Below are 17,783 nucleotides of genomic sequence, written 5' to 3' on the forward strand. Positions count from 1 at the left end.
TGTCACATTAAGCCCAACACACTGCATACTAAACACAAAGCAGTCATGGTAATTAAAAGGCCTTTATTTCCTATTTGTTTTTTTACAGAACTGGTAACACATATGATAAATTTGTAATAAGTTATTTGGTTCCCTTGATGACTTTATAAGGATCCCCAACGTTTGTCCACACAAGGGTCAAGAGGAGTTTGTGAGCAACGTTTGTGTCCAGTCAAGGGCTAAAGCATGCGATCCACAGTAGGCACAAGTACTGACATGAACACGCGCACCACGACACTAGACACGAAGAAACACAGCTAGAGGACACGACCTGGCTGCCCTCCGATGCTTGAAAAGATGACGAAGAAGAGAAAGAGGTGGGAAAATAGAAGTCAAACCAAAAGAGTCTTGAGAATACAGCTGCATCAGGGATGAGGTGGAGGACTAAGCGCTCAAGAGGGGGAGTTTGGTTCGGTCCTGCATGTTTGGCAGTATACAGTATGTCCATGTTGTAAACATGAAGGCCGGCATTCTTTACGCTCAGCGAAAGCAGATTCACCGGAGACCCCGATGAGTCCGCTTCCTATTCAGCATCACAACACTGATGGGACATCGCTGGTAACACATAAACAGGACAAAGACACCAACGGAAAGCAAAACCTGGAAACGTCGTGGTGACGCATCTCCGGCATCGATTCAAACACAGTCCTGCATTCTACATTAGACGTACACATCACAAGATTCAAAGTAAAGAAAGAAAAGACAGAAGGAGTGATTACACATGTGCACAAGAATACAAAGAAGAAATACAGAGAGTAATAGAGGAGACAAGACGGCGTGTTTCAGAGCCGTGTCTTTACCTGCTGACAGGCGTCTCGACACATTTTGACAAGGTGGCGGATGATTTCCCTTTTTTGAATCCCAGCGTTTGTTTAAAACAAAAACAGGAGAGGAAACACAAATGGCTGCTGCGTGACGGGTGCTCTAAAACCGTCCTGGCACAGCTGGAACGCCACAGTTTCAGATGCATTTGTGCAGAACGTCATATACGTCTACGCAGCTGTCAACAGAACACGTTAACCCTCGCATTTAAAACGGTTACACGCAGAGAGATTCACGTTAAACAATGAGTAATGTGACCAATGCATGCAGACCTGTACTGTATATTGTAATCATTATATTCCAGTGTTGTGTTTTTGCACCGTGTCTGCTAAAGGGCCTACATCTATTTAAACACACACACACACACACACACACGCACACACTCTCACACAGCTCCCAGTCCCCCATAGAACTTCATGGTCATGTGACTGCGGTGACACGAGCGGAGAAGGGAAACAAGAAATGAATCTCTAAAGTGTGCTGTAAATTTACCCGGGATCACATTCGCCTCGTCGTGTGACGCGTTCAAGTCAAACAGACGCAGGCGAATGTCACCAGGTAGTGGCAGTATTTCTGAAATCTTGAATTACACTCATCAGTGCATCATTTGGTCACAGTCAGTATTGATGGGACATTATAATATTGCATTAAATATTAGTGCGGCAGCGTCGCACGGCAGAGCTGAAGATTGTTGCCGGGGGCGAGAGAGGAGGCAGTTTACTTCAGAGGAGAAACTCAAGAGACTGAGGTAAACTGGTGGAAATGGAGATTTGGGGAAAACACACTCATTCGCTCTCTTGACAAGTTAGATGAGAAGATTGATTGAGTCGTTTGTGTGGAGCCAGGACACAGTTAGCTGAGCTTTACACGTACAACAAGGAAAAGAGAGAAAACAGCAGGTCCGGCTCTGAAAAAGTGAAAATATCAGCTCATTTAAATGCTATGTCTCATTTTTAAAATAAACGGAAAAAAACTCAAATAAATATTTTATCCTATTTCTAAAAAAATAAGCAAATAATAAAAAAAACAACCCTAGAATCTAAAAGTGAAGCTACTTCCTGTCCCAGTGTAATAACTTCCTCGAGTCTTCCTGATAGTTGTATTTTATCTTTCCACATCGTCAGGCTAATCGTTTCCCTCCGTTTCCAGTGTTTTTGCTAAGCTAAGCTAACATCTCCTGGCTCCATCTTCATATTAAGCACATGGGACTCGTATCAATCTTCTAATCTAATTCTTTGCAAGAGAGGAAATTTCTCTAAATTTAGAAACTCTTCCTTGTATCCCACATAGTGTGGGTGACATCAGTTAAAACTTCTATATTGTCATATACTTTTATATTATTTTGAAACTATGCCACATGTTCTTGTGAAAATCATAACTTAATGCATAGTTCTATGGGAGGGATTCAGACCGAAAACTCGGGCGACGCTCAACTGAGTTTCTCTCTCGTTGCTTTAATGTTGTCGGGACTCGAACTCAATCGTTTGAGACGTTTGCAAAGTGAAACCAACAAAAAGCTTCGCGTCAGCAGCAGATTGTTTTTCACTGCACGCACTCGGCTGCTGAAGCGGCAGAAGAGAAACTCAAAGAGCGACCCAGTCCGGTTCATAAATTGCACTCGGCCCAAGAATAGAGCACACTCTCGTATTTATATATATATATATATACATATATATAAATATATATATATAATATCATTTTCGCAGTATTAGTGAGGAGAGATACTGTATCTATTATTCATACTATCAAAACGAGGCATATACATTACTAATCACAATACTGTAAAATCAGCTACCTCTATGAAACAAGGACATCAACAGCTCTGAAAGTAGAAAAACACACAGTCACTCTACTAAAGTCACAACTGTTCCCGACGCTCACGTATGTACAGTGACATGGAGTTTGCCCCCTCGATGAACAAAGACCTCTGAGCGGAATGTAAAAGAGAAACACTGGCCAAGGAAAAAAAAACCAAAGACGTCACATGTTCTTTTTTCTTTTTCTTCATTATTAAATAAACTCTAGCGACTCAGCTGAGCTCTAAAGAGTTAGTGCTTGAGTTCTATGGCTTTAGTTTTATCTTATTCATTTATCTTGTATAATACACGTACACGTTATCGTATAATCAACACAGTAAAAGAGACACAGTCGTGAAGGGTTTCAGGTCGTTTAAATAGACACGGAAAAGAAAAAAAGAAAAAGGAAAGATGGAGAGAAGAAGGGATTCCAAGTCGTTTGTGTTCATCTTATTCATCTTTTTGGCCCCTGGAAATGAATTGTACATAAAGATGTGATCCAACAGACTTCGTTCTGGGTCTGTACTGGCACAAATAATAACGCCTACAATCCACCTACAGATTGCAGAATTATTCAACCTTCTTCTCTTTAGTTATTTCAGAAGAAAAAACAACACCATGCCAAATCTGCTGTTAGAAAATCTTATGGACTTGGACAACCCCAGATTCCACACATTAAAAACCAAAAACATATTATTTAAAAAAGCAATAACAGTATTTAAAAACAAGTCAAACATTGGCCTTCAGATAAGAGCTGAAACGAAATGCATGGCAGATAAATGGCATCAAATTAAAAAACTGTTTTGATCACAAGGAATTAGATAGCAAGCATGCGGCTACATTTTCATCCTACATGAACTCACACACGGTACTGGACGACACACTTGCTTTTTTCAGGCGTGGAAAGGTTCTTATTAGTAATAGTCCTGTAATATTTGTACTGTATGACATTCTCTCCAATGACCCTCATGGAAAATAAATACACATTTGTTTCATTTAGAAAATATACAGTGCATCTTTTTTTTCTTTTAATCCCTTCGTCGTGTTATTAAAATGACAAATGACACCCATTTACGTACACGAGATATTTTTGCTTCGTCTCTAAAACATGCTCTTATGTACAGTATTTTGTATAAACATGCAGTATCAACGTGTATGAACTATGTATATAGGCAAAACTACACACCGATGGGTTGCTTGATTGCTTCCATGTTGCCTTTTCTTTAGTGTTGCTTCATCAACAGAAGGAAAGAAGGAAGATGGTGGAAAACAGAAACGTGAACATGGTCTGTGTTTGGTTATAAAAACAGAACGACTTGACATGTTTCCAACAGAGAGAAAGATACAAGAGCAAACAACAAAAAGAAACCGTGGTGTTGTTTAAAATGTTGACTGCTTATGATTTACATTTATTTTTACAGTCAACAGGAAGTTTTCGCTGCACACAGATATTTCATTTTAGGTTTTCTGGATTCCTAGCAGCTTGTCAATGGCAGGATTTTAATTCCTAATTAGGTTTTTTTGTCAATTTGGATTTTGTCACGGGACGTTGGAATATTAATTTCCAAATGAATCGATGACATTCTGTGGACGAGCAGCATTAGATCCAGTCTATGTCTTGACACTTGTCTGTTGTGCCACAGAAAAATTCAACCTCACAACATTTCACCACAAAAAAAAAAATTAATTACACAATCACAGAACAGAATTAATACCCAGTAGTGCAATTAAATTCGACAGTTTGGTAAGCTGTGTATTCAAATACACACGGATCAGTGCCTTCTTCCAGACCGTTTCCTTTCAATCAAGTGAGGAACGTAATATGCAAACACATAAAAAGCTGAGGCAAAAACAAAAAGCAAATATAACGCACTCCCTCGCTCTTTTTTTTTATTTTTTAAACCCAGCTAATCTTAACATAAACAATTAAAGCTCTGGTTTCTGAGGGTACTTAAACGCAACATTTGGATTTAAAGTGCTTGAGGAATAAAAGTGTTTGAAGTAAAATAAAATGAAGAAGTACAGCTGGATCAATAAAAGAGAGAAACAAACAGGAGAAGAGAGAAATGAAGAGAACAACACCGCTGACTGGAAGGCGTCCCTGGTAGTTGAAAATTGCTTATTTTGTTACTTGGAAGGCTTGTCTCCTTTATGACTGTAAGACGGTTATAGGGATTTCTTTGAAGTAAAACCCTTGTGTCAAGTCCATGACTAATGGCAGTAGCACTGAACAAGTGAGATACAGAATCGGAGGCGTCGGGGAGGGGGGGTGGTGGTGGACTGCGGGCAGTAATCGACACTCTGTAAATATCATGTCGTTTGGTGGTTGGAATCAGTCTCTGTTGTACCCGCTCTGATATTTCTTCGCTTTTTGTTGTTCGCACGACAGACGCGCACACACTCGCACACACATGCACGCACACACACACACACACACACGCTTATTTTCTTTTAAACTGAAAATCCATCCTTCCCTCCCTCTCCCCTGATTTATTCCATTTCATGGATAAACTAGCACTATAGTCACGAGCCTTACGTCACCGAAAAGAGAAGTTTTTGAATCCGACATTTCTTTCTCGTCAAGTGGAGGATTAGAATAATAACAATAAGAGGAATAATAAGAAGAAGAAATAACGACCCGTTTAGAAAAAAAGGCATGGAGCTTCAGTTTCCTCTCAGTTTTCCTGAGACGAAGGGTGGCGTGTTAACTAATCAAAAACGGCAGTGTGTTTGTGGGTAACCGGATATGTGCTTATCCCTACTGGCTACCCAGCTCTAGGAATGTACTTCAAACTAACAGAATCATCTAGTATGATCACTGGCAGGTGTAAAACATGGTGCACGATACACCGAAGGAATGGACCTGCTTGTGTTATCTCTCTGTACTATGGCAGTATAAAGCATTTTATTATTAAGCGCTATTCTAAGCAAACTGTGTCACTAAAGGGAAGGGGTGAGAAGTACACTATGAGTGAACATTATGTTTTATCCCCTCTATCATTAGATTCCCATATAGCACTCTACCTGTTCTTTATAGTCTCCTCTGTATTCTTATTAATGGAACCACAACCCCAATACAAAAATAGATTTAAAGGAAATCAACGGAGTCTCTGTCCATCCTGTAACTTGTCTTCTTTTGTCACGACTTAATATAACATGATGCTTTTTTTTAAACTATATTTCCCCATCATGTCGAATGGTATCTATGGATCTTTTCAAAGGTGGGAGAGGAGGAGGGTGGGAGTTGGGGAGTGGATGCAAAGTCGGAGAGGGGAGGGGGGTGATCTTCTGGAATATACACTGATATGTGGGGCCTGATGGGAGGATGTATGGGTAAGAGAGGTGCGGGTGGGGACGATGTGGTCTCGGGGGTGTGGGGTTTACTTCTTGGCCGTCAGGGCTGCGAGGGAAGCATCCACCTCCTCCTCCGGCTGCAGCGGATGCCACTGGGCGATTGGACGACGGGGGTTGGCCAGCATGTCGGACCAGTGTTTGAGCCCGGCCCCCGTGGACTTGCTTCCCACCCAGATCTTCCCGATGGCATCGTTCTTGCCAATCTTGTCGTAGTCCAGCACGGTGATCACGGCTTGGATTTTCTGGGGGAACGAGAAGGAAAAGGATTAAAACAGGGTTGAGAACGTCATAATTATCACATGGATACAACAATCATCCAAAGTATAGACACAGAAACTGGGAACCCATGTTTTAACAAGGCAGTAATTGTAGTGATTGGTGGAAAGTGTCCAGATGCTGGTGTCAGTGGTAGTTAAACAGCATCCAGCAGAGTTTAGTCTCCTGCTTTCTAATAATTCAATGTAGATGTAGATGTGACCACTCTGATGAATTACTTACATGTGTTTTGTATTTTTGCCGATTATTAGTCCAATGTTTCTCATATGAATATTTTATAAATTTACATTTGCAGCCTGAAGAGTTTTTGCAGAATTGCTTATGTGACATTTGTGGGATGATTAAATAAAATATCAAAAATCAGTGTCAAGTTTATTAAGTACACTCTGATTAAAATCACCCTGTAGATACACAGTCCTCCATTCTCTGTGACAGATGCAGTATATTCGTGGTAATTGTTGAATTCACGACTGGCGGTGTTGTCCTCACATGCATTTATCAATAAGTTTGATAATTTCCATTTCCTTACCTGCATTTGCTCAAGAGGGATCTCAAAGCTGAAGGACTCGTTGTAGTACGGGTTCAAAGTGTTCTTTTTCACCGTCGTCTTCTTCTTCTTCAGCCTCTTTCCGTTCTGCAGCAGGTTGATTTTCACATAGGGATCTGAAAACAGAGAGAAGGCAAAGAGCATGATGAGCATGATTAAAATGAAAGAAAAACCCTGTGACGTGCATGTTTAGGCTGCAGTGCTGTAATGCACCAACAGATGGGGCCAGCTCTGAAGCCTGGAGGGGGAGGGGTGGGGGGGGTGCTGCATGGTGAGTACTGCAGCGTCAGCACGTGAGCAGAGCTGCAGTCACGCCGTGAGCATCCGCGCTCCACGCTAAGGTGACCAAAGTGCCTGGTTGTGTTAGACTGTGATACTGAAATAATGTCCAGTGTGATGATGTGATAATGAAGTGTAATATCTGATGTGATGGTTTCAGCACCTGACAGTCCACCCACGTCCATTTTCTTCAGGTTCTTAGCCTCCAGAATACAGATGGTGAGTTTTCCAGCAGTGGGGACGTAACGCAGGGAGATGCAAATGTCACCCAGCTTCTCCGGCTGTGGGGATGAGGGAAGGAGAGAGGAAGTTAGAGGACGTCTGACACAGAACAGATGTCTTTTCTCTGATGTACGATCAGAGATTCACAAACTTGCATTTATTACCTCTAGCTTGTTTTCATCCCTGTCTGTCTGTGTGTCAACAGGATTATGCAAAATATACAGAATGGATTTCCACAAAACTTGGAAGGGTGCGACATGAGCCAAGAAAGAACCCATTAAATACTGGCACTGATGCTGAGGTTTTTTTTTTTTTTTTTTTTTGACATTTTCACGAATTTCCCAGGGAATCGTTCCTGGATCCTGAAGGATAAACAATGTTTTTCTTACTTTTGAATAAGCAGCAGGGATTATTTACTAAGCACATCCAGTTGTGTCTGTGACTGCAAGGTAAAAAACTAGAAAGTGAGTGATTTCTTTTTTAAGGTGACCATGGGGAGGCAGCGGTTGCATCGATTAAAATCTGTTTTTCATGTCCTGATGCAGTGTGATGGTGAAAGCATCCAACTACAGACTGCCTGACTGCAGAGGAAGTTCGAATTACAAACCAACAAATCATGACCTTCATCCTCACTGTTGAACAAAGTCGACACCTTGCGCTCGTGGTTATTTTTGTGCTTTGTAAAGCGAGGCTGATTCAATGTACTTTAATGGGGCTGGTATTTCTAAACCATCTCACACTCCCCTTATGTGTGTGACGTTCGGCTTTTCTCTCCGCCCTCTGCCGCGTGCGTCTGGAGCAACAATATCACATTTGATTTCTAAAGTGAGACAACAGACCCGACGGCGCCTCACCTCTTCTTGATCTGCGCTGTCCAGGTCTCGCCACTCCTCAATTGGCTTAGCCAGGTCAAGGGTGTTCATGGGTATTTTAATCTCTCCGATGACATCATGTTTGGAGAAGCGATCAAAGTCATAGACGGACATTACCAGAGTCTTCCCGCCCATCTCTTGGAACGGGATCTGTAAGACAGCAACCAGGGAGCCTTTAGATTCACGCGTTTCTGATCATATGAATAAAAAGTCACCCAGATTAGAACCATAAAACAATATGGGTTGTGACTTTGGCCTGGAGCTCAAATGGCCTGACTTAATAACATGCAGCTTCAGCAGAACTGGCCTGACTTTGACAAGGTAAAGCCATTTGAATTGTTTCTTTTTCTTTTTATAAAGCTGTGTCAGCAGGCCGGGTGCACCGCAGGTGGCCCTCTCCTTTAATTTGATTCTCCACCACACTCTCCTTGTCGGACACCTTCACTACGTCTGCTGCTTTTTATCACTGCCGGCCAGAAGCGTTGCAGCGAAAAAGAAATCAGAATCTCAGCAGCTGCTCAGAGAGGAGGAGCCGTTCCCCTTTTACAAGACCCGTCTGCCCATTACACAGAAAGAAGAACATGTTGTTTTAATAAGTCATAAGTGATGGATGACCACACGGCACCTCGGCTTACCTTGAAGACGAAAGTCTCATTGAAGACGGGGTTGAGTGTTTTCTTGTGGACCTTAGTGTCGTACTTCTTCTTCTTATCAGGGAGGACGAAGACCTTGACGTAGGGGTCAGAGGTGCCGCCGCTGTCCATGGAGAGGAGGTCGGCAGCTTGCAGGATTCCCACAGTCAGCTGAGGAGGGAGCGAGGAGGAAGTATGTGATTAAATCTCACTTCACTGTGAACCCTTCCCGAGCTCACACTAAAACAAAATCTGAAATGAAGTCAGAGGAAATGTTGCACCAAGGAAAGAGGTACAGAAATGCATTTCATTCTTAGAAGAAAATGATAAACTGAGCAGTTAGACCGCTGCATGAAGGATAAGAGGAATAGATAATGCTTGGGTGAACATCCTTATATATGTGTACTTTTACTATAGTAAAATGTGTGAGTACTTCCTCCACCACCAAGTATTCAAGTCCTTACCTTGTTCTCCTGGAAATCGTAATCAATGGAGTACTGCAGCTTCCCCAGCTTCTCCTTCTCCTTCACCTCCTCCTCTTTCTCGTCCCCAGTCAGCCCCGGTTCGACGTCATCTTCCTCATCGTCGTCGTCCTGTAGTTTCTGCACAGACAGAAGGGGAGGGGGGGGGGAGGCAGGTGGCAGAGGGAGGAGTGAGAGGACGGTTCTGAGGCGGCGGCCGTGCTGAACACCAAACGTCAGGGCATCAGCAGTCGGGTTAGTCACAGCACCTACCTGCCACTTACCCCCGCTCCCCCCGGTGTTACTAGTGCAATCTGTTCATCAATGACCACAGTTGCAACCTGACTTGATTTCACTATTTCTTGGGTGACACCATTTGCTGTTTTCTTTTTTGTTCATTTTTTTATTTTTTCACCATGATCATTACATGTATGTTGAAATCTGGTAAAATCAGAGGCAGGGGAATTTTCTCCTGGACGACAAAATGTTGTATAACTGTGATTTAAATAGATGTAATGTCTGTTATTGTGCAAAGAGTGAGAGAGACAGACTGAGAGAAAGAGAGAGAACACAGAAAACAGTCATTATACAGGAGGAGGGCAGAAAAAACCAGGAACACCTTCCAATAAAATGCAATCTAATAGGATCCAATTATAAAAATGCTGATACTAAGCCTTTCTGACTGGGAATTGGTTTTTCACATTAATGCGACTCACTCGTGTGGCTGCCATTAATTGTGAAATTACAGCATGTGGTCAAACTAACAGTAACATGGGATTGAAACAGAAAACTGAAATAATTCAATGTTGCAAATACAGCAACACAAATCCCAAATATGACTCAGCCCTAATGAGTCATGTTAAGTTGCCTGCAAAGTCTTAAAAGATTTGTGAGGACGTGTCCCACACAGAGGCAAGATGAGCCAAAGTCACACGTAAACAGGCTGGAGGATATGACTATTATGGGATATTGTTCCCAAAAGCCCCACAAAGCTAAACCCTCATCTGTTGCAGAGCTGCAGTAACTCGTTGCACTATAGTGAAAGGTGTTCTTGTTATTTTGTCCTCCCCGTGCAAAGCACATTTCCAGTACAGGCCGTCCCAGGATGTCCTCACTGAGAGGGACTGAAGGACGGAGTGCTGACGACGTGATTCAATCAAACCGCTGACGCAGTTGATTCTTGACACTTTTTCTTGAAACGCTCTCAAACTTTGCTAAAGCGACACGTAAAGATTCCTGCAGCAACAGAAGCTGTTTAACTTCAAGTCAGGCAACATGACTGTGTGCTGTTTCTCTCCTCCTGACAAACCAAACACTCATTAGTGTATTTACTCTGCTGCTTATTGACACTCTAATATCTGTGTTGTGATGCTTTTACTTGTTGTCCTTGCTGAATGTCTCCTATTCTCATGTATCTCTGGAAAGAGATTCAAAATCTCGATGATTAAATGATAAAATATAAAAGAGCAAATTAAAAAATATGTATTATCTTGATGCTAGAACGAAGTTAAGCAGTGCACTGACTGAGTTAACTGGGGTGTGATGAGGAAGGTGAATCGTGTCTTCTCTCATCGTCCATCTTGCTTTTTACGTTACACCCAGCGACCTCTTTAGAGGCGGTCATGACTAATCGAGCGCGGGCGATTTCGCTCAAATGAAAATATCAAAGTAAACCTTCATTTCGGACACTGTGTGAAGCTGCATGATATCTCAGTATGGCCTACTTTCCTATGGCTGTCTTCTTGAAAAAACACTGATGTCCTCGTAAGACTGGAGGGTCCAGCTACTCACTGATGAGCTGGAAGAGGAACAGGGCACACACACACACACACACACAGATAATACACACACCATCACACACACCATACTGTACCATACACGCCCAATATACACACACACACTCTCATCTGCTTACATGCAAGCTCTCGTGCATGCTTAAAAACTCCCTCTGACACACACTCATTCTCACACAATATTCCTTACACGTGGCATTCTCCATCTTTATTGTGGTAAATGCTTTTCATTCTAGCATGCCAGGCCACACAATGCAGGATCCACGTTTCTTTCTGATGGCGAATGTAAATGAATTACTTCATCGTCATTTATGATATATATATATATATATATTTTTTTTTTACCTCTGTGTTATAGTTTTGTCAGTCCCAAAATGTCTGCGCATGTGTACTGAGTGAAATGTTCACATCCATGGAGGGATCATGCCACATTGAGAATTTCCAGTTGTTGTCAAGCGTCCAGTGGGGGTTCAAAGACAAAGACGTGGTGCGTCTGAATGGATGCCCGATGGTCAACTCAGTGGGGTGAGTTGCAAGCTCAGCACTGAGGTTTTATATGAATTGAAATATGCCGGTTGATCGTAGCTTTAACGTTCAAATCGACTGAAATCAGCAGATGACTGCAAATGTGGGCAAACATCCCGGCCCACCATTTCTCCTCAGTGAGGCCCACAGTGCTTCAGGGAGAGAGGGGGTGTCAATGACTGTCACCTCGTATGTCAGCAGTATGGGTCATCCAGGAAAGTTACTCTCAAGTCAAGTTGTGGCCATTCAATGGTACCTACTGCAAGGGCATATGCTGGTCTTTGTCAATCGATTCAAACAGCTTTAACTGTCGTGGAACTCGTGTTTGCACAGCGTGTGAATTTCAGACACGAGTCAATGTAATTATCAGGAGAGGATTCATTCCATAGATATCAGCTTTTTGTCTTTGGGAACATGCTCAAAGCTCTGTTAGATTACGTTTCAGCTATTTTATTTTTTGACAAATATCCAGCTTACCCCTTGCACATGCATGTTAGTGATCTCTAGTGAGTTGCTGAGTGCACTCGTCATTCAGAGGCTCAACCATAGGATGAGTTTCATGTTCATTTCAAACCATAGACACTTAAACAGGTCGCTGTCTGTTTAAAACATTTGCAATCTCTGGATAATCAAGACATAGCAGTTGGTGCGGCATATCAGTTCAGTGGGTTTTGCGAAGCAGCTTAAACGCTCCCATAAGATTCCTCAAGCACCCGCAGCACCTAAGCTTGCAAAAAACTAAGGAAGCCATAGCACTCATTGTCATCATCATCATCATCATCATTGCAATCAAACCCTCCAAGCCCAGCCCAGCCCGCCCCCACCACCGCTCCCCCCCTGCCCTGGTCTGCGCTTACACAGAGCGGCCAGAGAGGGGTGCCGCGTGCCATCAGACCTACCGTAGGCAGAGAAGTCCACCACAGTCAAGATACACGGAGCACACATAAGACACAAAGCAGGAAGGAGGAGAGCAGAGACAAAGGAAGAGATTGAACTCACAGCAGACACCAAAGAAGGGTAATCACAGCAAATGCAGTCAGCTACACTGTAGGGAGCGTGGAAAATGACAGACAGCGGCGCCTCCTCATTAACACAATCGTATCTTGTGCAGCAGGGCCGACGTTTTTTAAAAAATAACTCCAGTTTTAGATGAAGTATCATTGTACTTTGTCAAATCATCAATCACACATGTGAAAAAATAATAATTACGGGCACAAAACAACACTATTGTGCTAACTATTAATTTTCATTACTACTCTTTAATGACTGCGAGGGATAAATAAAAGTCATGGTTGGGCTAAACTGATACGAGTCCTGTCATTTTCCACTCAAATCCCAAAAAGCACAAGTGACAGAAAGAGCAACAATAACATTCATAACAAATACATCACATAACAAAAAAAAAAAAACAGAAGAAAAAGAAGAAGAGAGAGAGAGATATAAAAAAAATAATCATGGTGGGTAAAGAATGTAATTAATACCTGTGGGGAATAGACTTGATTAAAGGGTTAAACAGTTTGTGCTAGTGATATGAAAATCATCATTTTTCTATGTGACTTGACTGAAACGTGGAGAATATGACGGTCCTCCACAGTTTAGATAATTAATGGGAAACACGGATTTGACATGGCAAGATTATAAATTAGCCTTGGCGGAGGTATATGCACTCAGAGCGCCCGGCTAGTTATATCTGAGTCAAATCTAACTCTACATTCATGTTTTCTTTCAATGCTGTTGAAAAGCTATACGCTTGTAAGACCCACAGCTGTTACATAATGGGCTCATATACAGGCTAATGTTGCTTTGCTTTGTTTACTGTGTGGGCGTCGATTCTCTCGGCCGTGACAGAACCTCCTGCTGAGAAACATACCTCTCCGCCTTTCAGGTTCTTCATTCCCATGTCACCCTTCCCCTTCTTGCCCTTCTTGTTCTTCTTCTTCTTGCAACAGCATTTCTTGATGATGCAGAAGCAGCACGTGAGAATGAGTAAAGCAGCAACCACGGCGATGGCAATGATGGCCCAGGATGGCACTGTGGGGGTGGGGGGAGGGGGGGGGGGGGGGGACATACAGATCAATGTATAAGAAGCTAAATATTTTGACATTTGACCAACCAATCATTTAGCCTGCTCCATGTCATGTTCTGGGACAATACATTTAGTAAGAGAGGTGCTGTGTTAGCAATTAGATTGGGTGAAAATTAGATTTCTCTGCCATTAGGAAGGGCAGCCAGTGATCAATACTGAATAAAGACATTATGAGGCCGCCAATGCCTGCAGCAAAGGAGAAAATCTAATTCCCAAATCGTTGCTCAGGAGCGACATCGATAAAGAGTTGGTTGATCGGGACAGGTTTGGCGTTTCGGTCCGGCACTCACGTGGGATCTTGTCGATTTCATTCAGGAACTTGTTTTTGATCTCGTCGAAGGCATCGTTCTTGTTGACTGGTTCGGTGGAGTTGTCAGCAGAGACTAATGCGACAGGGGCTGGGGTCACAGTCAAGGCACTGTCCCCTGTTGGCTTAGCAGCGACCATGGGTGTTGTCTGATACCTGAACAAGTTTAACTTCATCGTTTAGGCTGCACGCACGGTCCCTGAAAAACAGCACAGAAAAACAAGACACTGCTCAATAAACCTGCTGTCATCAGCCCATTAGTGCCACTTCTTCTCCATTTGCACATTATACTCCGCTTGTGTGGAAGATATTGACGGTAACTCATTACAGGCTTGATTCATTCAGCCAATTTCAATGTTTCCAGACTCATTTGAAAAAGAAAAATGACACACAGGCCAAAACATGTCATGAACAAATGCAGCACCACGCGAGACTGACATTCATAATGAGGCATAAGAAAACAATCCAATGAGAGAGTGATTTGTGGCGCACTCGCAAAACGCCACCTGTTGAGATTCGTAGTAGTTTTAAGGCTGAGATCTGAATCAAACCCTGATCACAGACACTCAACTCCACATCATTTAACTCTTGTGTAGGTTATGAAAGGGATCAAACGGTGGCAGTAGCTCAGGTGGTGGAGAGAGACAGCTGTTGGACCACTGGTGGTTTGATCACAGGCTCCTACGTCATTGAGGAAAACACTGAACCCCACATGGCTCTTTGAAAGTGTATGAATGGGACAAAAATGGATGTCGCTCTGGGCGAAAGCATCTGACAAATAAATGTAATTAGGAGCACCGGCATGACACGTGTCAGCCTTCTGCATGGTGAACAAATTTGTGAATATATTTCCTGCCTCTGGTGACACTGTTGAGAAAGTAGCCACTATTGTTTTCTTCAACATCTGCCACAAGAGCAAACACAGTCAGACAAACTGGTTTTCACACATTTGCCCCTGAGGTGTTTTGAGCCCAGTGCCAGTGACTGGGAAAGTGATGGCTTTATGATTCAAGGGAATTAACATCAGCTGAAGAAATCTTGATCAATTTATTCTACAGAGATTAAAGAGACTAATTAAAACATAAAAAAATGCAATTACAGGAGAGTATAGAATTTTGAATTCCCCCCAGATTATTGAGTGTCTCTAATCTAGTTTGTTCCGCTGTTCGTTTGCAGTAGTGAGGTACACAGTATTGGAAATAAGTACGTGATGACATAAAAAAATGACATGACACATTTTTCGCATTTACTTCTAAATATAAAATATTTTCTTGACTGTGTGAATGGACTTGATGAATATTTGAACAGTTCACTGATACAAAAACAGTAAACTGTTGAACAAACTAGATCATAGTCAAATAATGTCTCCATATTACATTGAATTACAAATAATAAGTAATACAAATATGTTACGGCGATATCACCTTAAACTTGTGAGATAAGGATTGATATGGATCCACAGTTACAGTAAAAGGCCAATGAACTGATCAACTAATCAACTAAAAGAGAATCAGAAAATATTTTAAATAATTTTCAAGCATTAGTGCTGATGTGATAATGAACTGAAGTTCTTTGTTGTGTTTGTCAAGTGGAAGAAGAAGCGTATTCCAACCCGGAAGAAATCGGTTCGGAACTTAAAAGGTTGGTTCCTCGCTAGAACCGAAAACCCCCCAAAAGAAAACAGAGCAGGTTTTCAACATTGAATCATGACATCACCACTAGGTGAGTCACAGGTAAATTAGGTTGATTGATACTTTGGACTCTTTATCTAATAAACCAACTCTTGACATGCGACACTTTAGAGAGGCCAAAACCACTGTGATGGATTTTCTTAAACTTATGATAAAGCTCTTTTTTCTATGACTCAGGCAAGGTCGGAACCCTCGGTAACATCCAATCCATTTCCACTGAGGAAGTGCACACGGAATTCATTTTAGAAGATGATTGATTGGGGCAAACCACAGTCTCCTCTGCAGCCTGCCATTTTACTGTGTTTCAAACATATTTCACAGGGTTGTGAGGTCAGCGGACAATGAATTGAGATGAGTTACCTACAGTGATTATGAAAAACCACCATCAGTCATCAATTCATCACACCTTTGTTTTGTCTGGACGTTGCTCGATCCGTAGCTGAGACAACGCCGCCCGTCCGGGGGGGCGGGTGTTTAAGCGGAGAAATAAACACAACAAACGACTAACAGCCTTTCCCCAGTGAACTGTGTTTCTTCCACGGGCCAAACAAACGTTCAATCAGATCTCCTATCGGCTCCAGAAATCACAGCCTAACAAGTGGAGCCTGCCAACAGAAGGATGAGTGATCGGTGAGAGCTCGATTCAGAGAAGTAGAAAAGCACGACAAGCATAACAACAAGAGACTTCTACTGCCACAGATTTTATTAAAGTCAGGGGTAAAAGTAAAAATAGAGACATTTCCCCAAATCCAATCCTCCAAGTTGGTGCCACAGGTTTTGTCCTTAATTAGTGTCATATATTAATTATCTAAATTAAAACTAACAGTGAGAGGGAGGGACGTTTATTATTCAGGGGGCAGGACCAGTTCAAAATATCTTGAAATATATGCATATTGAAATATCTTGTTCCAAATGACCAACACCCTTGTGATCATATTCTGAGGTGTGAACTGAGCTAATGTACATGCATTGTTCAGGTTATTGAGAAAATGACTCACACTCAATAAAAGAGCGATCACAGGCGTCAGCGTCTCTGCTCTGTGAGAGACATTACTGTAGATGTTGTGACAGTGTCGAAAGCCTCCGCGTACATTTGAGGTTTATGTGCGTTTCACCCTGATTGTCCCTCACATCAGGACAAGCCAGACCAATTAAATTAACATTCACGGATATGTGCTCCAACATTTTTATCTCCTCCACTCTGAGGGTGAGGACGGACAGAGAGGACACAGACCTGCAGTATTGTTTTATTACAGACATTAGTCCTGCTTCCCGGTAAGCTCTCAGTGCTCACTGCAGACAAATCAACTGTATTAACCACTTTTGCTTTTTTTTAAATGTAGTTTTACACCTTCAGAGCACATTAACAAGGTACTTAACACAATTTTAGCAGCTAGCCGTCAATGGAAGCCATATTAACCATATTTAACTCTGTTTCCTGGGACAGTAGGTGTTTAGTTTAAAAAGGCACAGAGGAAATGATTTCATTGATGTAGACTGACTTCCATCTCTAGAGTCTGAATGCTTGTAAAGCTAAAATCAGAGGGACATACATATGCATATTAAGAAAATAACTTGATGTACAAACTATATAAACACCGGACTTTTCACTCTCAGAGCCCGTAAAACACAATTCAAAGAACTTGTAATAAAGGTGAAAACTTGAATCTGTTGGTTCAGGTACCAGGGATTTTAACTGGGAGGTTGGTGATTCAGTACCTGAACAGATTCAATCTGGGAGAGGAAGTAATAGAGCTTGGCCATTGCTCATTACCACCACTCAGATGCCCTTGAGCAAGGCTCTTAACCTCCATCTGCTCCAGTGGAGCTGCGCAGCGGCTAATATGTCAAACTGTGGTTGTGTTGAATCTGTAATCGTGCAAAAGTTGGACATTTGCTGAAATAAGAATTGATGGAAACCTTCCTAGAATGAATAAAGAGTTTAAAATAGAATTATTATACAATATTCATTTCATATAATAGTTGATTGACTGAGATCTGTGGGAGTTTTGAACTCCCAACTCCCAATGTGCGTCTCATTTTGTTAGTGTTTGACTCATCATAATTTGCTAAAACAAAAT

General features: G+C 42.0%; 1 protein-coding gene across 7 annotated transcripts in view; it reads right to left on the minus strand.

The window, feature by feature from the left end:
- Positions 1 to 43: 43 nt before the first annotated feature.
- LOC109635220 (synaptotagmin-2-like) overlaps positions 44 to 17,783 on the minus strand; it is a 54,786-nt gene continuing 37,046 nt past the window's right edge. For 6 of the 7 annotated variants that reach the window (XM_069527495.1, XM_020096251.2, XM_020096252.2 and 3 more), the window contains 8 exons: positions 13,995 to 14,210; positions 13,489 to 13,649; positions 9,304 to 9,441; positions 8,843 to 9,010; positions 8,190 to 8,357; positions 7,277 to 7,394; positions 6,817 to 6,950; positions 44 to 6,253 (listed from right to left, as the gene is read on the minus strand). In XM_069527495.1, coding sequence (XP_069383596.1) covers positions 6,038 to 6,253; positions 6,817 to 6,950; positions 7,277 to 7,394; positions 8,190 to 8,357; positions 8,843 to 9,010; positions 9,304 to 9,441; positions 13,489 to 13,649; positions 13,995 to 14,187 — 1,296 coding nt within the window. In that variant the 5' untranslated portion in view covers positions 14,188 to 14,210 and the 3' untranslated portion in view covers positions 44 to 6,037. The remainder of the gene's footprint in view (positions 6,254 to 6,816; positions 6,951 to 7,276; positions 7,395 to 8,189; positions 8,358 to 8,842; positions 9,011 to 9,303; positions 9,442 to 13,488; positions 13,650 to 13,994; positions 14,211 to 17,783) is intronic. The other variant, XM_020096256.2, reaches the window with a different exon arrangement.

This window comes from Paralichthys olivaceus, chromosome 6, assembly GCF_024713975.1.
Source record: "Paralichthys olivaceus isolate ysfri-2021 chromosome 6, ASM2471397v2, whole genome shotgun sequence".
NCBI classification, from domain to species: Eukaryota; Metazoa; Chordata; class Actinopteri; order Pleuronectiformes; family Paralichthyidae; genus Paralichthys; species Paralichthys olivaceus.